Here is a 15,425-nt window from a genome sequence, read left to right on the forward strand (position 1 = left end):
ATTCCAGCACTTTGGGAGGCCGAGGTAGGTGGATCATGAGGTCAGGAGTTTGAGACCAGCTTTACCAACATAGTGAAACCCCATCTCTACTAAAAATACAAAAATTAGCCAGGCATGGTGGTGCACACCTGTAATCTCAGCTACTCAGGAGTCTGAGGCAGGAGAATGGCCTCTGGGAGGCAGAGGTTGCGGTGAGCCAAGATCACAGCATTGCACTCCAGCCTGGGTGACAGAGGGAGACTCCGTCTCAAAAACAAAACAAAATTTTTTTAAAAAAGGAATCTAGAACAAGACATTAGAAGTATATGTACTTTTATTTTCATTCTGTGCTATCCGATGCCTACTGCTATTTCTCTTCATATTTAACCTCCAAAAGTGGCATTTTGCTCCCTCCAGACCACCTGATTGGAGCTTACGTGCTCTCACACAGTACCTCCAACCAGAGGGAGTCGAGTGCCCCAGAAAGGCATAAAAGTCACCAGTAATTTTGCATTTATTTTACCTTGTGCCTTGATACAGAGTACTCAACAAATGCTCTTTGAATCACATTTAATAAATATGTGTATTTGGGATTGTATCATATTGCAGCTAACTGGATATATAATTTAATTAGAAATATAATAATTTGTGTGGCTCAATCAACAAATGACTTTTCTCTTTCTCTCCCTTACTCTTTCTTCCCCTCTCTCTCTTTCTTCTCAGTTGACGTTGCTGGAGTTCAGTGTTGTGCAGATGGCAGTCACAAAGGCCATGGGCACATGAGATATGATAAAAGGTCCCTGAAGAAGGTGGAGAATCAGACATCTTATGAAATTTTCCAGAGTGGGTACTGGATCTCTCCTGTCTAGCACCATGCTGTCCTCAGCCCAAGGGGAATTTCCTTCCAGAGACAGAAAACAGTGACTGAGGTGGGGAGACAGATCGTAACACTGAGACTTATGTGGGGACATCAAACAGAAAAAAGGTGGAAAAAACAGAAAATTCTTTCTTCTGGACAGCCTTCTCTGTTCTAACTTTAACAAAATTCTCCCCCCAGCGGATGCCAGTACACAACCCTATACATGCTATGTTTTTTCCTATACATACCTACCTATGATAAAATGTATTAATTAGTCGCAGTAAGAGAGTAACAACAATAACTAGTAATAAAATAGAAGAATTCAGTAAAATAAGAGTTACTTGAGCACAAACACTAGGATATCATGACAGTCAATCTGATGACCAAGAGGGCTACTAAACATCTAAATAGGAGGGTAAGTGTAGGCAGCATGGAGATGCTGGACAAAGGGATGATTCAGTCCCAGGCTGGTATGGAGCGGAAGGGCATGAGATTTCATCACACTACCAAGGCACACAATTTAAAATGGGTAAATTCTTATTTCTAGAAATTTCTATCTAATATTTTCAGACTACAGTTGCCTACAGGTAACTGAAATCCCAGAAAGTAAAACTGTGGATAAGGATATACTACTGTACATCATCCTTTGAACTAGCCTTATCATTTGCTAGTATATACATATATACCTACATACATACATACATATTCACATACATGCACACACCTATATGTGTACATACACACACACGTGTACATCTACTAATGTTAGAATAACTTTGCTGAATAAGATGCACAACTTGTTAATGTCCTACAGAGCAATAAAACCATAAGCATTGGGGTTATCTTTTCTACTAGATAAAAATCCATTATCATTTTCATAAAGTTTTCTTTACATTAACATCTAACTTTTCGCTATCTAGTTTTTAATTAATCATAAATGGAAAGCAAATGAACTATTTCTCTAGTGAATCAAATGTCCTCAAAAAGACACAAAAGTCATCTTTTTGCTTTATTTTTATTTTTACACAAATTATTTAAAGTTTTAAATAACATTCACGATAGTTTGTGACTGTATATTTTGACTTCATCCTTCAAACTGATTTTGTACTTTGATGTATCATGCTTGCCTCAATTTTTTATTCACTTCTCCTGAATTTTGCTGGATTGGTTTATTATTTTTGTCTATTTCTTTTCCTTCTAGTGGTTTGGGAGGGGTTTTTTTATCCCATTACTATTGAATGCCTGTTAACTTGGCCCCTTTTTCTTTCAACCTCTATTCCCACGGCCTGAAGCATGAGGGTCAAGCTGTCTGTAACCAGCAGAGAGACGACCCAGGTGTTATTCCACCTCCACTGCCCACCTATACCATTCCCAGCCCCTCATAGCTCTGAAGTATGGCTTTTCTGGGGCTCTGTGGGGAAAACTAGAACTGGCTGCTTCAAGGACTCCTCCTGTTTTTGCAATGGAAAAAAGTTCTAGATTCCAGTTTCTCTATGAATTCAATGACATGGTTTAAATATCTGTGGTGTTCTTCAAAGTTTTTTCTTCTAATAGAACCTCTCATGATTCTCCAACCATGAGATAAATTCATTATCATTTTTATATTTCTTTTGTCATTGCAAAGGAGGTTTTGAAAGAGTGGAGGACATGCTAACGAACTCAAAAATCCACATTATTTCTTGTTTCCATCTGTTGCTCATTTGTTATTTCCGTTGGCCTGTCCACCTCCTATCCTCCCTCTTAGACTTGGAACTTTAGTCTCGGCCAGTGTAGGGAAAAGAAAGAGAGATCAGACTGTTACTGTGTCTATGTAGAAAAGGAAGACACAAGAAACTCCATTTTGATCTGTACGCTGAACAATTGTTTTGCCTTGAGATGCTATTAATCTGTAACTTTAGCCCCAACCTTGTGCTCACAGAAACGTGTGTTGTATAGAATCAAGGTTTAAGGGATCTAGGGCTGTGCGGGATGTGCCTTGTTAACAATATGTTTACAGGCAGTACGCTTGGTAAAAGTCATCGCCATTCTCCATTCTCAATTAATCAGGGGCACAATGCACTGTGGAAAGTCGCAGGGACCTCTGCCCGGGAAAGCCGGGTATTGTCCAAGGTTTCTCCCCACTGAGACAGCCTGAGATACGGCCTGGTGGGACGGGCAAAGACCTGACCATCCCCCAGCCCGACACCCATGAAGGGTCTGCGCTGAGGAGGATTAGTAAAAGAGGAAGGCCTCTTGTGGTTGAGATAAGAGGAAGGCCTCTGTCTCCTGCATGCCCCTGGGAACGGAATGTCTCGGTGTAAAACCCAATTGTACATGCGTTCTATTCCGAGATAGGAGAAAACTGCTCTGTGGCTGGAGGCGAGATATGCTGGCAGCAATGCTGCTCTGTTATTCTTTACTACACTGAGATGTTTGGGTGAGAGAAGCATAAATCTGGCCTACATGCACATCCAGGCATAGTACCTTCCCTTGAACTTATTTGCGACACAGATTCCTTTGCTCACGTGTTTTCTTGCTGACCTTCTCCCCACTATCACCCTGTTCTCCTACCGCATTCCCCTTGCTGAGACAGTGAAAATAGTAATCAATAAATACTGAAGGAACTCAGACACCGGTGCCGCTGTGGGTCCTCCGTATGCTGAGCGCCGGTTCCCGGGGCCCACTGTTCGTTCTTTCTCTATACTTTGTCTCTGTGTCTTATGTCTTTTCTCAGTCTCATCCCACCAGACAAGAAATACCCGCAGGTGTGGAGGGGCTGGCCACCCCTTCAAGCCGGGATTATCAGGGCATTTGGGTGTCTGAAAAACCAAGCCCAAACTCATCAGTTTCATAAGTGCATCCAGAGCCAGCATGACCATAATAGTTGCCTATGATGAGTTTCTATGCCTTAATATGAGAAGAGAACATAGGGGCTGGATGCCAAGTAGGTAGACAGGGAGGGCAGGGAACTCTAAGACAGAGCTTGAGGAGCCCATTCCTCTTGCAAAATGAAACAAAAACCACAGCACTGAATATGTAAATCTCGGTGGCTGAACCCCTCCTAGGATAATAAGCCCTGACACAATTGCTTCTATCTTCTCTTACTCTCAAGGAAGTCAAAAAAAACACCTGCAGCCCCACTGTCCCCTTGGAAACAAGATGAACATCTACATTTTCTAGAGTGGGACCAGAATCTCTGTTCATAGTTATGTCCCATGCATTTGCACATGGCCAGACAAAGGACTTTGCTTCTGCCAGCACATCTGTCTTCAGATATGACAGAGAACAGACACAACCTGGAAGCAGCAAAGAAGCAGCTCTTTCTCAAGTAACCTCCTCTATCTCCCTCCTTCCTGGCTAATGGGGCAGCCTTGATCCTTGGGAATCCAGGACAGATATCCACTCGTGACAAACTAGCTGGAAGAATGACAACCAATCAGGTTCTAAGCACCACTGGATGTGAACCACAGAATTTTCCCCTCTCCTTGTGGAATATCAGCTTATGTCTGACAAAAAAACGTAAAACTGAGAGAGTTACAATCTTAAGGAGGAGTCAAGCTAAAGCAAAAAGAATCACCTACTCTGGATTTCAGCGTGACTGCTGAGCTCAAATATATACAAAGAGAGAAAGAACCACAAACTTGAAGATGGATATCGGCTACAGACTTTCCTGAGTCAGGTAGGGAAACTGCCATCCCTCAAACCTTGCAAAAGGCAAACTTATGCCTTGTGTCCCCTGACGTACTGGGTGATGTACTGTATGTTACTGAATTGAGGGGAACTTCCTAAATTGGCTAGTAAATTATGCCAAATAAAAAGCAAAAATGATAATTCTTGAAATGTTACACCTGAGGAACATTGCTAAAATAATTTATCAGTAGTTTTCAGGATGATTTGTAGATGTGCATTGAAGTGTGTGCTTGTGCTCTCTCTCTCCTCTCTCTCTCTCTTTCTCTCCTTGCCTCCCTCCCTCCCTGCCTTTCCTTCCTCTCCCCTCCACAGCAGTTTATTTTTTTTTCTGATAATCTAACTTTGCTGAGGGTTCAATGTAATGCAGCTTCAGTGATGAGTTAGTTGGAATGTTCCCCAAGAAATTCTATTTCCAGCAATCATATACATGAAATCCAAGAACCTCTCAGACTATCTTACTGACACCTTGCCTTTCCTCAACAAATCAATCTTATCAATGTCCATCATAGATATTTTGTAGAATGGTAGATCCTGGCAGAGTCTCACAGATGCTTCTGAGACATCATTTGCTTTCAAAAAATGAACCACACACATCCTAAGGATCTCAGCCACTTTCCATGATTCATTTTATGTTACAGCAAACATCACAACAATCATTCCTATAGATCACCACTGCATGTGATCAATAAAATAGTTTTGCCACAATGATACTTATGCTAATCATCTTTTATTGGTTACAAAGCCTGCTTTACAATAGTTATTCGGTTGCACTGTTCATATTAGATTTCCAATTAGTTCACTTAGGAACATGAGTCCCTCGAACAGCTCGGTCATCTTTTCCATTCCCATTTCTATCCCCTACATCTCTTTCATTTGCAGAAGACTGTCTCCTACACTGAAACAGGAAAGCTTTTACCTTTTTGGCATGCTTGATTTAAAGATTATATAAAAGTATTTGACAAAGAAAACTCATGCATGTGTATGCATGTCATTTAAAAATTTATATTTATGCATTGCACAAGAATATTGAGAATGCTACTAGGCAATGTCAGAGTTTACTTTTTTTCCAAAATTAGTACAGTTTTATTATTTCTAAAAACTGTAAAATGAATATATTCACACAACCATACAGAAGAGTAGGAAGAGAAAGTGTCATTGTTCCTCCTCTGCAATCCCAGGAGATAACTACCAAGCACAATTTATGTGGTTCCTTTACAAATCAGCCCATATTTATATACATATATAATCAATTTAGATGGGATCATGATATCTCACCACACATACTCTTCAGTGGCCTGCATTTTCACAAACACCTTCCACATAACTATATAGAAGCCTATGTCTTCCTCTTACTGTCTGGCTTTGTGCTACATTGTAAAGCTCTAATAGGAGTTTCATTAAACTCCTATTAATGAGGATTTCAGTTGTTTTTCACTTTTTAAACAATATTTCCATGCGTAGTCTTATATATAAGTCTAGACACTCTTATCCCAGTCTAAGGAGCTCCTTTTACCTTTCCCAGTCCCAGCACTCCCTGTCATGCTTGCTGCTTCCGTTGGGTGACTTTACTCCTGGAGTATAATCTGCATATAGTTCAGTTAAGTACATGGGTTCTGAGTTTAGGTCACAGCTCTGCCACTTACTGCCATATGCCAGTTCCTTGACCTCTCTGCCCTCAAGTTTTTGCACCTACAAAATAGGGGTAGTTCATAGAGTCTTGGGAATAATTAAATGTGATGATCCATGTACAATGTCTGGCACTTAAGCAAGTGCTCAATAAATGTCACCCTTTATGATTGGTATTGCTTGTATGTCTGCAGAGAAAATCATTTTATGTCCCCTTTAAAAAAGGACTGTGCCCTTGGTCAGCTATTTTGCACATTTAAATTTCACTTGCCAATGTTAACTCTCCACCTCTATCTTGATCCCTCTCATTCCTCATCTTCTGGTGAGACCAACTGCTGATTTGGCTATTCAAGGCAACTAGCAAAGCTGCCAGTGACAGAATCAAATAAACCTACCCTTAATCTTTAGAATTATAGTTATGATTTGTGTTGTAAAAGTTACTATTGTGGTAGTCAGTATTAGTTTCTGGTCTATGATAGCATCTCTGATCTATTATTGATTTTCAATCGTGTATTTTTTTTTATTTATTCTGAAAATATTTGTTAATCATTTACTAAGTAAAGATACTGGACTGGGACTGAGCCTCCCAAATACAGGACAAATAAAACATTGAACAACTTATAATTTAGAAGGGTAGAAGAGAATCTGAAAGCAGGTAAAAATAAGGAGGCACTCGGCCAGGCGCGGTGGCTCACACCTGTAATCCCAGCACTTTGGGAGGCTGAGATGGGTGGATCACGAGGTCAGGAGATTGAGACCATTCTGGCTAACGCGGTGAAACCCCGTCTCTACTAAAAAAATACAAAAAAATCAGCCAGGCATGGTGGCGGGCAGGGTGGCAGGCGCCTGTAGTCCCAGCTACTGGGGAGGCTGAGACAGGAGAATGGTGTAAACCTGGGAGGCGGAGCTTGCAGTGAACCGAGCTCGTGCCACTGCACTCCAGCCTGGGTGAGAGAGCGAGACTCCGTCTCAAAAAATAATAAAAAATAAGTAGGCACTTTAGGCCCAGTGATCTGTCTCTGTACTCTGTAAATTCAGGTCACCTGCTCAGGGATAATCTGAGAGAAGGTCTCTCTTCAGTTGAATCTTGAAAGACAATTAGCAGTTCACAAGCTAATCCAAGTGGACAAAGGTGTTCCCAAGCAGAGGGAGTGCAAAAGCTGGAGGCCATAGCAAAACTGTAAGGAGTGTCGGGAGGTGGGAGTAATGTATGGAAGGGGTGGAGATGGAAGGTTAAGAGAGATACAAGACTGCAAAAATGGAGCCGGACTCAAAAGAAAACACTGCAAAGGTCTTCAGTGTTGTTGATGAGATCACTGTGGAAACACTATGGAACACTGGGACTCCATGGCAGCTCCAAAGATGGCATGCACCTGGTCCAGCTCAGTAAGAGCTGAGCTCTACCTGTGCTGTGACAACAGACACACCAACCAAGTAAAGTCTACTTTTCTACTCTGTTAATCTTCACTTTGGTTTCATATACCATCCGTAGCTACATTTCAAAATGCACTTCAAAGTTTTGAGCCTTAATTTGATATACATTTAGTCTACCTTTTTAAAAATAACATTGCAGCAAAGGAGAAGTTAAAATAGTAAGACAGCCTGTAATTATTACTCACTGAGAAGCTGATGATTTCCGTAGTTACACTAAATGAAGTTTATCCTTTGCAAAAGCCCCCCAGCCCACCCCAAAAGAAAGTACAAAAAATAACTGACCCTTTTTTTCATTGCTTGTTTTTCTTTGTAATTTACATTCAGTCTACTTTCTAAAAAATAAATAAATAATAAGCAGTCCAGATGTAGCAAGTTGCTAAAGAAAGGAACCATCAGGCCATAGAAATAAATACATTCTCTTCTTGGCTTTTAGATCTCACCTAAGAAAATAAACATATGCTATGTCAGAGAAGCCTCAGGGCTTCCACACCTGCTCGAAAAGGGAGTTGAGCTTCAGCAGCTGACCCAGGGCTCCGTTCCCCTTTGGTGAGAAGGGTTTTTGTACAGCAAGACAATGGAGAGCTCTCACTGTGGTGGACGTTCGGCCAAGGGACCAAGCTGGAAATCAAACGTGAGTAGAATTTAAACTTTGCTTCCTCGTTGTCTGTGTCTTCTGTTCCCTGTGTCTATGAAGTGATCTATAAGCTGACTCTGTAATCAGACTCTGACATCCTTCAGGGAAAATATAAAGATAAGTCTGTAGTCAAACTCCAGAATTGAGTGTACATTTTCTTTGAAGAGCAAGCAAGATTCATTCATTGGGTAAGAATAACTTGCCTAAGCAATAGCTTCAGAAATGTCCTGGGGAACATAACATGTTCTGGACAGAGCCTTGGTCAATTGTCAGAAAGGGAGTTTTTGTATAGGAGGGAGGTTAAGAGGAACCATTGTGTGTACAGTTTTGGCCAGGGGACCAAAGTGGAGATCAAACGTAAGTACTTTTTTCCACTGATTCTTCACTATTTCTGTCTAATTAGTTTACTTTGTGTTCCTTTGTGTGGATTTTCATTAGTTGGATGTCAGGGAACTAACAAACTTCATTCCCAGGTTAGGTACAGTGGAGGGGAAATTGTTCCACAGCAGGCTAGCTTGTGGCTAGCTTTTAAGATTTCTAAATCAAAGTAACTTCAGTGGGGGAAGGAGGTTTGCTGACCTTTCAGGGAGGTTTTTGTAAAGGGAGAAGTTAAGACGAATCACTGTGATTCACTTTCGGCCCCGGGACCAAACTGGATATCAAACGTAAGTACATCTGTCTCAATGATTCGTGAGATTTTGGTGCCATTGTATCATTTGTGCAAGTTTTGTGATATTTTGGTTAAATAAACCTGGTGACCCAGAAGTAAACAGTGGGACACCAGAAAATCAACTTAAAAAGCTGAGCAAATAGACAAATCACTGGGTTTGGGAGGAGAATAGGATTCATGGGGGAAATGGGAAAGAAATAGCTAGATTTTTCTCTGAACAAGCAGCCTATCTCATGATTGGCTTTGAGGGAGGTTTTTGTTGAGGGAAAGGGTAAGATCCCTCACTGTGGCTCACTTTCGGCGGAGGGACCAAGGTGGAGATCAAACGTAAGTGCATTTTTGAAATGTTTTTTCTTATAAGGTTGTAAATTTGGGGAATTTTTATGTTTAAGATATTAGCTCAGGTCAATTCCAAAGAGTACCAGATTCTTTCAAAAAGTTAGATGAATAAGGGACTGAAAATTAGTTCATCTTAAGGGATAGCCAAGTGCTAGCCGGTTAAGTGAGGCATCTAAATTGCAAGATTTTCTCTGCATCAGTTAGGCTAGTGATATTAACAGGGAAAACAGATTTTTGGTAAGGGGAAAGTAAGTTAATACTGTGGATCACCTTCGGCCAAGGGACACGACTGGAGATTAAACGTAAGTAATTTTTCACTATTGCCTTCTGAAATTTGGGTCTGATTGCCAGTATTGACTTTTAGAGGCTTAAATAGGAGTTTTGTAAAGATGGGTAAATTAGGGCATTTAAGATTTATCATGGGTTACAAAAGTTAAACTCAGCTTCAAAAATGGATTTGGAGACAAAAAAATTAAATTGTTCTAAACTGAATGACACAAAGTTAAAAAAAAAAGTGTAACTAAAAAGGAATCCTTGTATTTCTAAGGCGCAAAAGTAAATTTATTTTTGTTCACTCTTGCCAAATATTGTATTGGCTGTTGCTGATTATGCATGATACAGAGAAGTGGAAAAATATATTTTTTAGTCTTTCTCCCTTTTGTTTGATAAATTATCATTTCAGACAACTATAAAAATCAATAGCACGCCCTAAAAAAATCAGGAAAAAGTGACGTGTTCCTATTTGCTATGTAGAAGAGGCAGCTTACTTGAAAATCCGCAGCAATGTTGTTTTCAGAGTCTATAATAAGCAATAAACTCAAAAAGACACATTCTGTAGGAATAAGGGCTTCACAGATAGAGATCATTTTTTAAAAATCCAATTTGTCCATTAGACTAAACATGAAATTATCTCTTATTGCAATGGTGGAAAGGTGGTTATTCCCAAAAGCTCAATCTCAAAGAAATGTGTTTAAATGAAAAAAAGTAAATAATTGCAATTTTTAATGACCGTGGGTCTATGAAAAAATAGGAAATCTTTTAAAGAGTATGTTCTTTTATTACACTCTGTTATGACTTGTCTACATTTTTATTCCGCCAAGAAGTCCGTGGCACCGCGAGCTGTAGACAAAGCCGCGGTCTTTCTTGATTGAGCGGCTTTGGTGGCCTTGCCGCCGCCCTCTTGGGGCAGCTGCCTTGGCGCTAGCGGCCATGGCCACCCCGCGTCTGCGCGATTAATGCTGCCGTAGCCAGATTTCCTGATGCACAGTGATACAAATAATGCCATTAACGGAAAGAGAACAGAAACGTAACGGGCGCCGAACTGGGAAAACTAGGGAGAAGACTGATTTATTAGAGATTTCAGAAATAAAATTCACATTCATTACGATAGCTCATTAGTGAAAATTTCCATTGGGGATAGTAAAGAATTTAAAGCTTTTTTTTTCAGTGCTATTTATTTATTTCGATATCCTCTCATCAAACGTATTTAAATAACAAAAGCTCAATCAAAAAGAAAGAAATATGTAATTCTTTCAGAGTAAAAATCACACCCATAACTTGGCCACTGAGGGCTTGATCGATTCACTTTGAATTTGGCATTAAATACCATTAAGGAATATTAACTGATTTAAAAATAAGATATATTCGTGACCATGTTTCTAATTTTCAAAAATGTAGCTGCCGGTGTGTGATTATATTTCAGTTGTACAAAATATCTAAACCTATAGCAATGTGATTAATAAAACCTTAAACATATTTTCCAGTACCTTAATTCTGTGACAGGAAAATTTTAATCTGAGTATTTTAATTTCATAACCTCTAAAATAGTTTAATGATTTGTCGTTGTGTTGCTGTTGTTTACCCCAGTTGACTTCAAAAGTGATATTTAAGGAGGATTATTTTGGTCTGCAGCAACTTGATAGGACTATTTTAGGGTCTTTTTAAAGCTCTATTAAAACTAATTTACAACGATTCAAAACTGTCTGTTTTAAACTATTTCAAAATGATTTTAGAGCCTTTTGAAAACTCTTTTAAACACTTTTTAAACTCTATTAAAAGCTAATAAGATATCTTGAAATAATTTTCATATCAAATACATTGATTGTTTAATGTTTAAATGTCAGATGAAAAAGGTAAAGCTATTAAGAATTCACCCAGATAGGAGTATCTTCATAGCATGTTTTCCCCTGCTTATTTTCCAGTGATCACATTATTTTGCTACCATGGTTATTTTATACAATTATCTGAAAAAAATTAGTCATGAAGGTTAAAAGAGAAGAAAATATTAAACATAAAAGGTTCAGTCTTTCATGTTGAACTACTTGGTTAACAGCGAATTTAGCTTTTAAAAAAAAAAAAAAATCCTATTCCTGGTATCTGTTGACTTCTCCTGGCAAAAGATTCTTGTTTTTCGTTTTAACTACTGCTGTCCCACCCGACGACTGGAAATCCCCAGAGGGGGATTTCCAAGAGGCCACCTGGCAGTTGCTGAGGGTCAGAAGTGAAGCTAGCCACTTCCTCTTAAGCAGGTGGCCAAGATTACAGTTGACCTCTCCTGGTATGACTGAAAATTGCCGCATATGGTTACAGGCCTCGAGGCCTTTGGGAGGGCTTAGAGAGTTGCTGGAACAGTCAGAAGGTGGAGGGGCTGACACCACCCAGGCACAGAGGCAGGGCTCAGGGCCCACTGTGCAGGGAGGTTTTAGCCCAGCCCAGCCAAAGTAACCCTCAGGAGCCTGCTGCATAGTCGTGGAAGAGGCACAGCGGAAATAAAAGCAGACAGAGGCTTTTCTTGACTCAGCCGCCGCCTGGTCTTCTTCAGACCTGTTCTGAATTCGAAACTCTGAGGGGGTCAGGTGACGTGGCCTCTCTTTGCCTAAAGCATTGAGTTTACTGCAAGGTCAGAAAAGCATGCAAAGGCCTCAGAACGGCTGCAAAGAGCTCCAACAAAACAATTTAGAACTTTATTAAGGACTAGGGGGAAGCTAGGAAGAAACTCAAACATCAAGTTTTTGAATACACTTCTTGGCCTCCTTGCTATAATTATCCAGGATAAGCATGCTGTTTTCCGTCTGTCCCTAACATGCCCTGTGATTATCCGCAAGTAACACACCCAAGTGCAGAACTTTGTTACTTAAACACCATCCTGTTTGCTTCTTTCCTCAGGAGCTGTGGCTCCACCATCTGTCTTCATCTTCCCGCCATCTGAGGATCAGGTGAAATCTGGAACTGTCTCTGTTGTGTGCCTGCTGAATAACTTCTATCCCAGAGAGGCCAGCGTAAAGTGGAAGCTGGATGGTGCCCTCCAATCGGGTAACTCCCAGGAGAGTGTCACAGAGCAGGACAGCAAGGACAACACCTACAGCCTGAGTAGCACCCTGACGCTGAGCAGCACAGACTACCAGAGTCACAAAGTCTATGCCTGCGAAGTCACCCATCAGGGCCTGAGCTCGCCCGTCACCAAGAGCTTCAACAGAGGAGAGTGTTAGAGGGAGAAGTGCCCCGGGCCCCCCACTTGCTCCTTAGCCCCAGCCTCACCCCCTCCCATCCTTTGGCCTCTGGCCCTTTTCCCACAGGGGAGCTACCCCTATTTCGGTCCTCGAGCTCATCTTTCACCTCATCCTCCTCCTCCTCCTTGGCTTTAATTATGCTAATATTGGAGGAGAATTAATAAATAAAGTGAATCTTTGCACCTGTGGTTTCTCTCTCCTTCCTCATTTAATAATTATTATCCGTTGTTTTACCAACTACTTGATTTCTCTTATAAGGGACTAAATATGTAGTTGTCCTAAGGTGCATCAGCATTTATAAAAATCATCCTTCATTCTATTTTACCCCATCATCCTTTGCAAGACACTCCTCCCTCAAACCCACAAGCCTCCTGTCCTCACAGTCCCCTGGGCCGTGGTAGGACAGACTTGCTTCCTTGTTTTCCCCTCATAGTCCTTTTTAAGGGTGGCAGTTCTTACAGTCACACATCCTTTGATCTAATTCAACCTACCCTGAGAATCTACCAAAGCAAATTTTTCAAAAGAAGAAACCTGCTATAAAGAGAATCATTCATTGCAACACGATATAAAATAACAACACAATCAAAGCAACCTAAATGAACAAACAATAGGGAAATGTTTAAGTTCATCATGGTACTTAGACTTAATGGAATGTCATGCCTTATTTCCATTTTTAAACATGTACTGAGTGACTTCTGTCTGCCAATGGCCTTACTGAGTACTTTCCACACCTAATTTAATCCACACTATACTGTGAGGTTAAAAACATTCATTAAAATTTGCAAAGGTTCTATAAAGCTGAGAGATAAATATATTCTATAACTCAACAATCTCACTTCCAGATGACTGAGTGTCCCCACCCACCAAAAACTATGCAAGAATGCTCAAAGCAGCTTTATTTACAAAGCCAAAAATTGGAAATAGCCCGATTGTCCAACAATAGAATGAGTCATTAAACTATGGTATGTTTATACATTAGAATACCCAATAAAGAGAATTAACAAACTACAACTATACCTACTCACACAGACAAATCTCATAAAAATAATGTTACATAAGAGAAACTCAATCAAAAGTTATGTTCTGTATGTTTTGATCCACATAAAGTTCAAAACCAGGTAAAAATAAAATTATAAATTTGGATGGAAATTACTCTCAGCTGGGGGTGGGTGAGGTAGTGCCTGGGAGAAGACAAGAAGGGGCTTCTGGGCTTTTGGTAATGTTCTGTTCCTCAGTGTGGGGTTGTGAGGTTATGGTCTGTGCACTGTTCTGTATATACATTATGCTTCAAAATAATTGCACATAAAGAACATCTTATACACAGTTAATAGATAGAAGAGGTGGAGAGGAATAAGTAATAAGTCAAGACCATACAGCTGGTAAGTGAGGGGGTCTGGGATCAAATAGCTACCTGCCTAATCCTGCCCTCTTGACCCCTGAATAAGCCTGCCTTCCAGGGCTCAAGGTGCTGGACAAAACAGCAGGCCTGCCATTTTCCTGGCATCTTTGCCCTGTTTGTCTAGCCAGGAGCACACATACATAGAAATTAAATGAAACAGACCTTCAGCAAGGGGACAGAGGATAGAAGTAACCTTGCCCAGACACTGGAAACCCATGTATGAATGCTCACATGTTTGGGAAGTGGGAGGGGCACATGTAATACCAACCTTGACTCTTCCTCATTCTGTGGGGCACTCTGGCCCCATCCCTCTCAGCTACTCATCTATCCAACACACCTTTCTAACCACCTCTCTCTGCCTACACTCTGAAGGGGGTTCAGGAATAACTAATACAGCATCCCTTCCCTCAACAGATTGACAATCCCCTTGTCCTGCTCTGTTTTTCTTTCCCATCAGTGCTGGGACAGTGGGGAAGGACAGTCATGGAAAAACTCTTTAAGGAAGCACCTTGCCCTTCTGCCTCTTGAGAATGTTGATGATTATCAAATCTTTCAAACTTTGGAGGCTTGAGTAGGGGTGAGAAAGACTCAGTAATGTCCCTTCCAATGACGTGAACTTGCTCACTCATCCCTGGGGGCCAAATTGAATAATCAAAGGCAGGCATAATCCAGTTATGAATTCAAACCTTCTTCTCAGAAGGCAACACTCTGAAGCGAGACCCACCTATAGCCTAAGCAAGTGAAGACAGGTGCTGCAGGTGGAATTGCGTCCTTCAAAAAGGTATACTCAACACCTAGCTCTTGGTGCCCATAAACGTGACTTTATTTGGAAATAGGGTCTTTGCAGAGGTAATCAAGTCAAAATTAGGTCATACTGAAATGTCTGTGAGGATGTGGTGAAAATGGATCATTCATATATTGCTGGTGGGAATATGAAAGGGTATAGCTACTCTAGAAAATAGTTGTCAGTTTCTTGAAAAACTAAACAAAAGACACCTACCGTATGATCCAGGAATTGAATTGTGCTCCTTGGGAATTTGCCCCCAGGAAATAAAAACTGATGTCCACACAGAAACCCATACAGAATTATTCACAGCAGCTTTATTTGTTCTAGTCAAAGCTAGAAAGAGCCATTCCATCCCCCAATAGGCAACTGGTCTAACAAATTGTAATATATCCATACCATAGAATACTATGAGGCAATAAAAAGGAACGGAGTATTGATATAGAGAACAACTGGAGTGATTCTGAAGGACTTTCTATTGAGTGAAAAAAAGACAATCTCAAAGGGTCATTTGAGATTTAAT

At 40.5% G+C, this 15,425-nt stretch overlaps 2 gene segments (V, D, J or C); one reads left to right on the forward strand and one right to left on the reverse strand.

Annotated features, from left to right (window-relative positions):
* Positions 1 to 151, reverse strand: part of LOC105553685 — a 15,661-nt gene extending 15,510 nt beyond the window's left edge.
* LOC105553684 overlaps positions 1 to 12,906 on the forward strand; it is a 201,669-nt gene extending 188,763 nt beyond the window's left edge. Inside the window, 2 exon segments of the V gene segment in view lie at positions 9,157 to 9,198; positions 12,376 to 12,906. Of these exon segments, the coding sequence occupies positions 9,157 to 9,198; positions 12,376 to 12,698 (365 nt within the window).
* Positions 12,907 to 15,425: the final 2,519 nt, after the last annotated feature.

Source organism: Mandrillus leucophaeus, unplaced genomic scaffold, assembly GCF_000951045.1.
Source record: "Mandrillus leucophaeus isolate KB7577 unplaced genomic scaffold, Mleu.le_1.0 Scaffold602, whole genome shotgun sequence".
NCBI classification, from domain to species: domain Eukaryota; kingdom Metazoa; phylum Chordata; class Mammalia; order Primates; family Cercopithecidae; genus Mandrillus; species Mandrillus leucophaeus.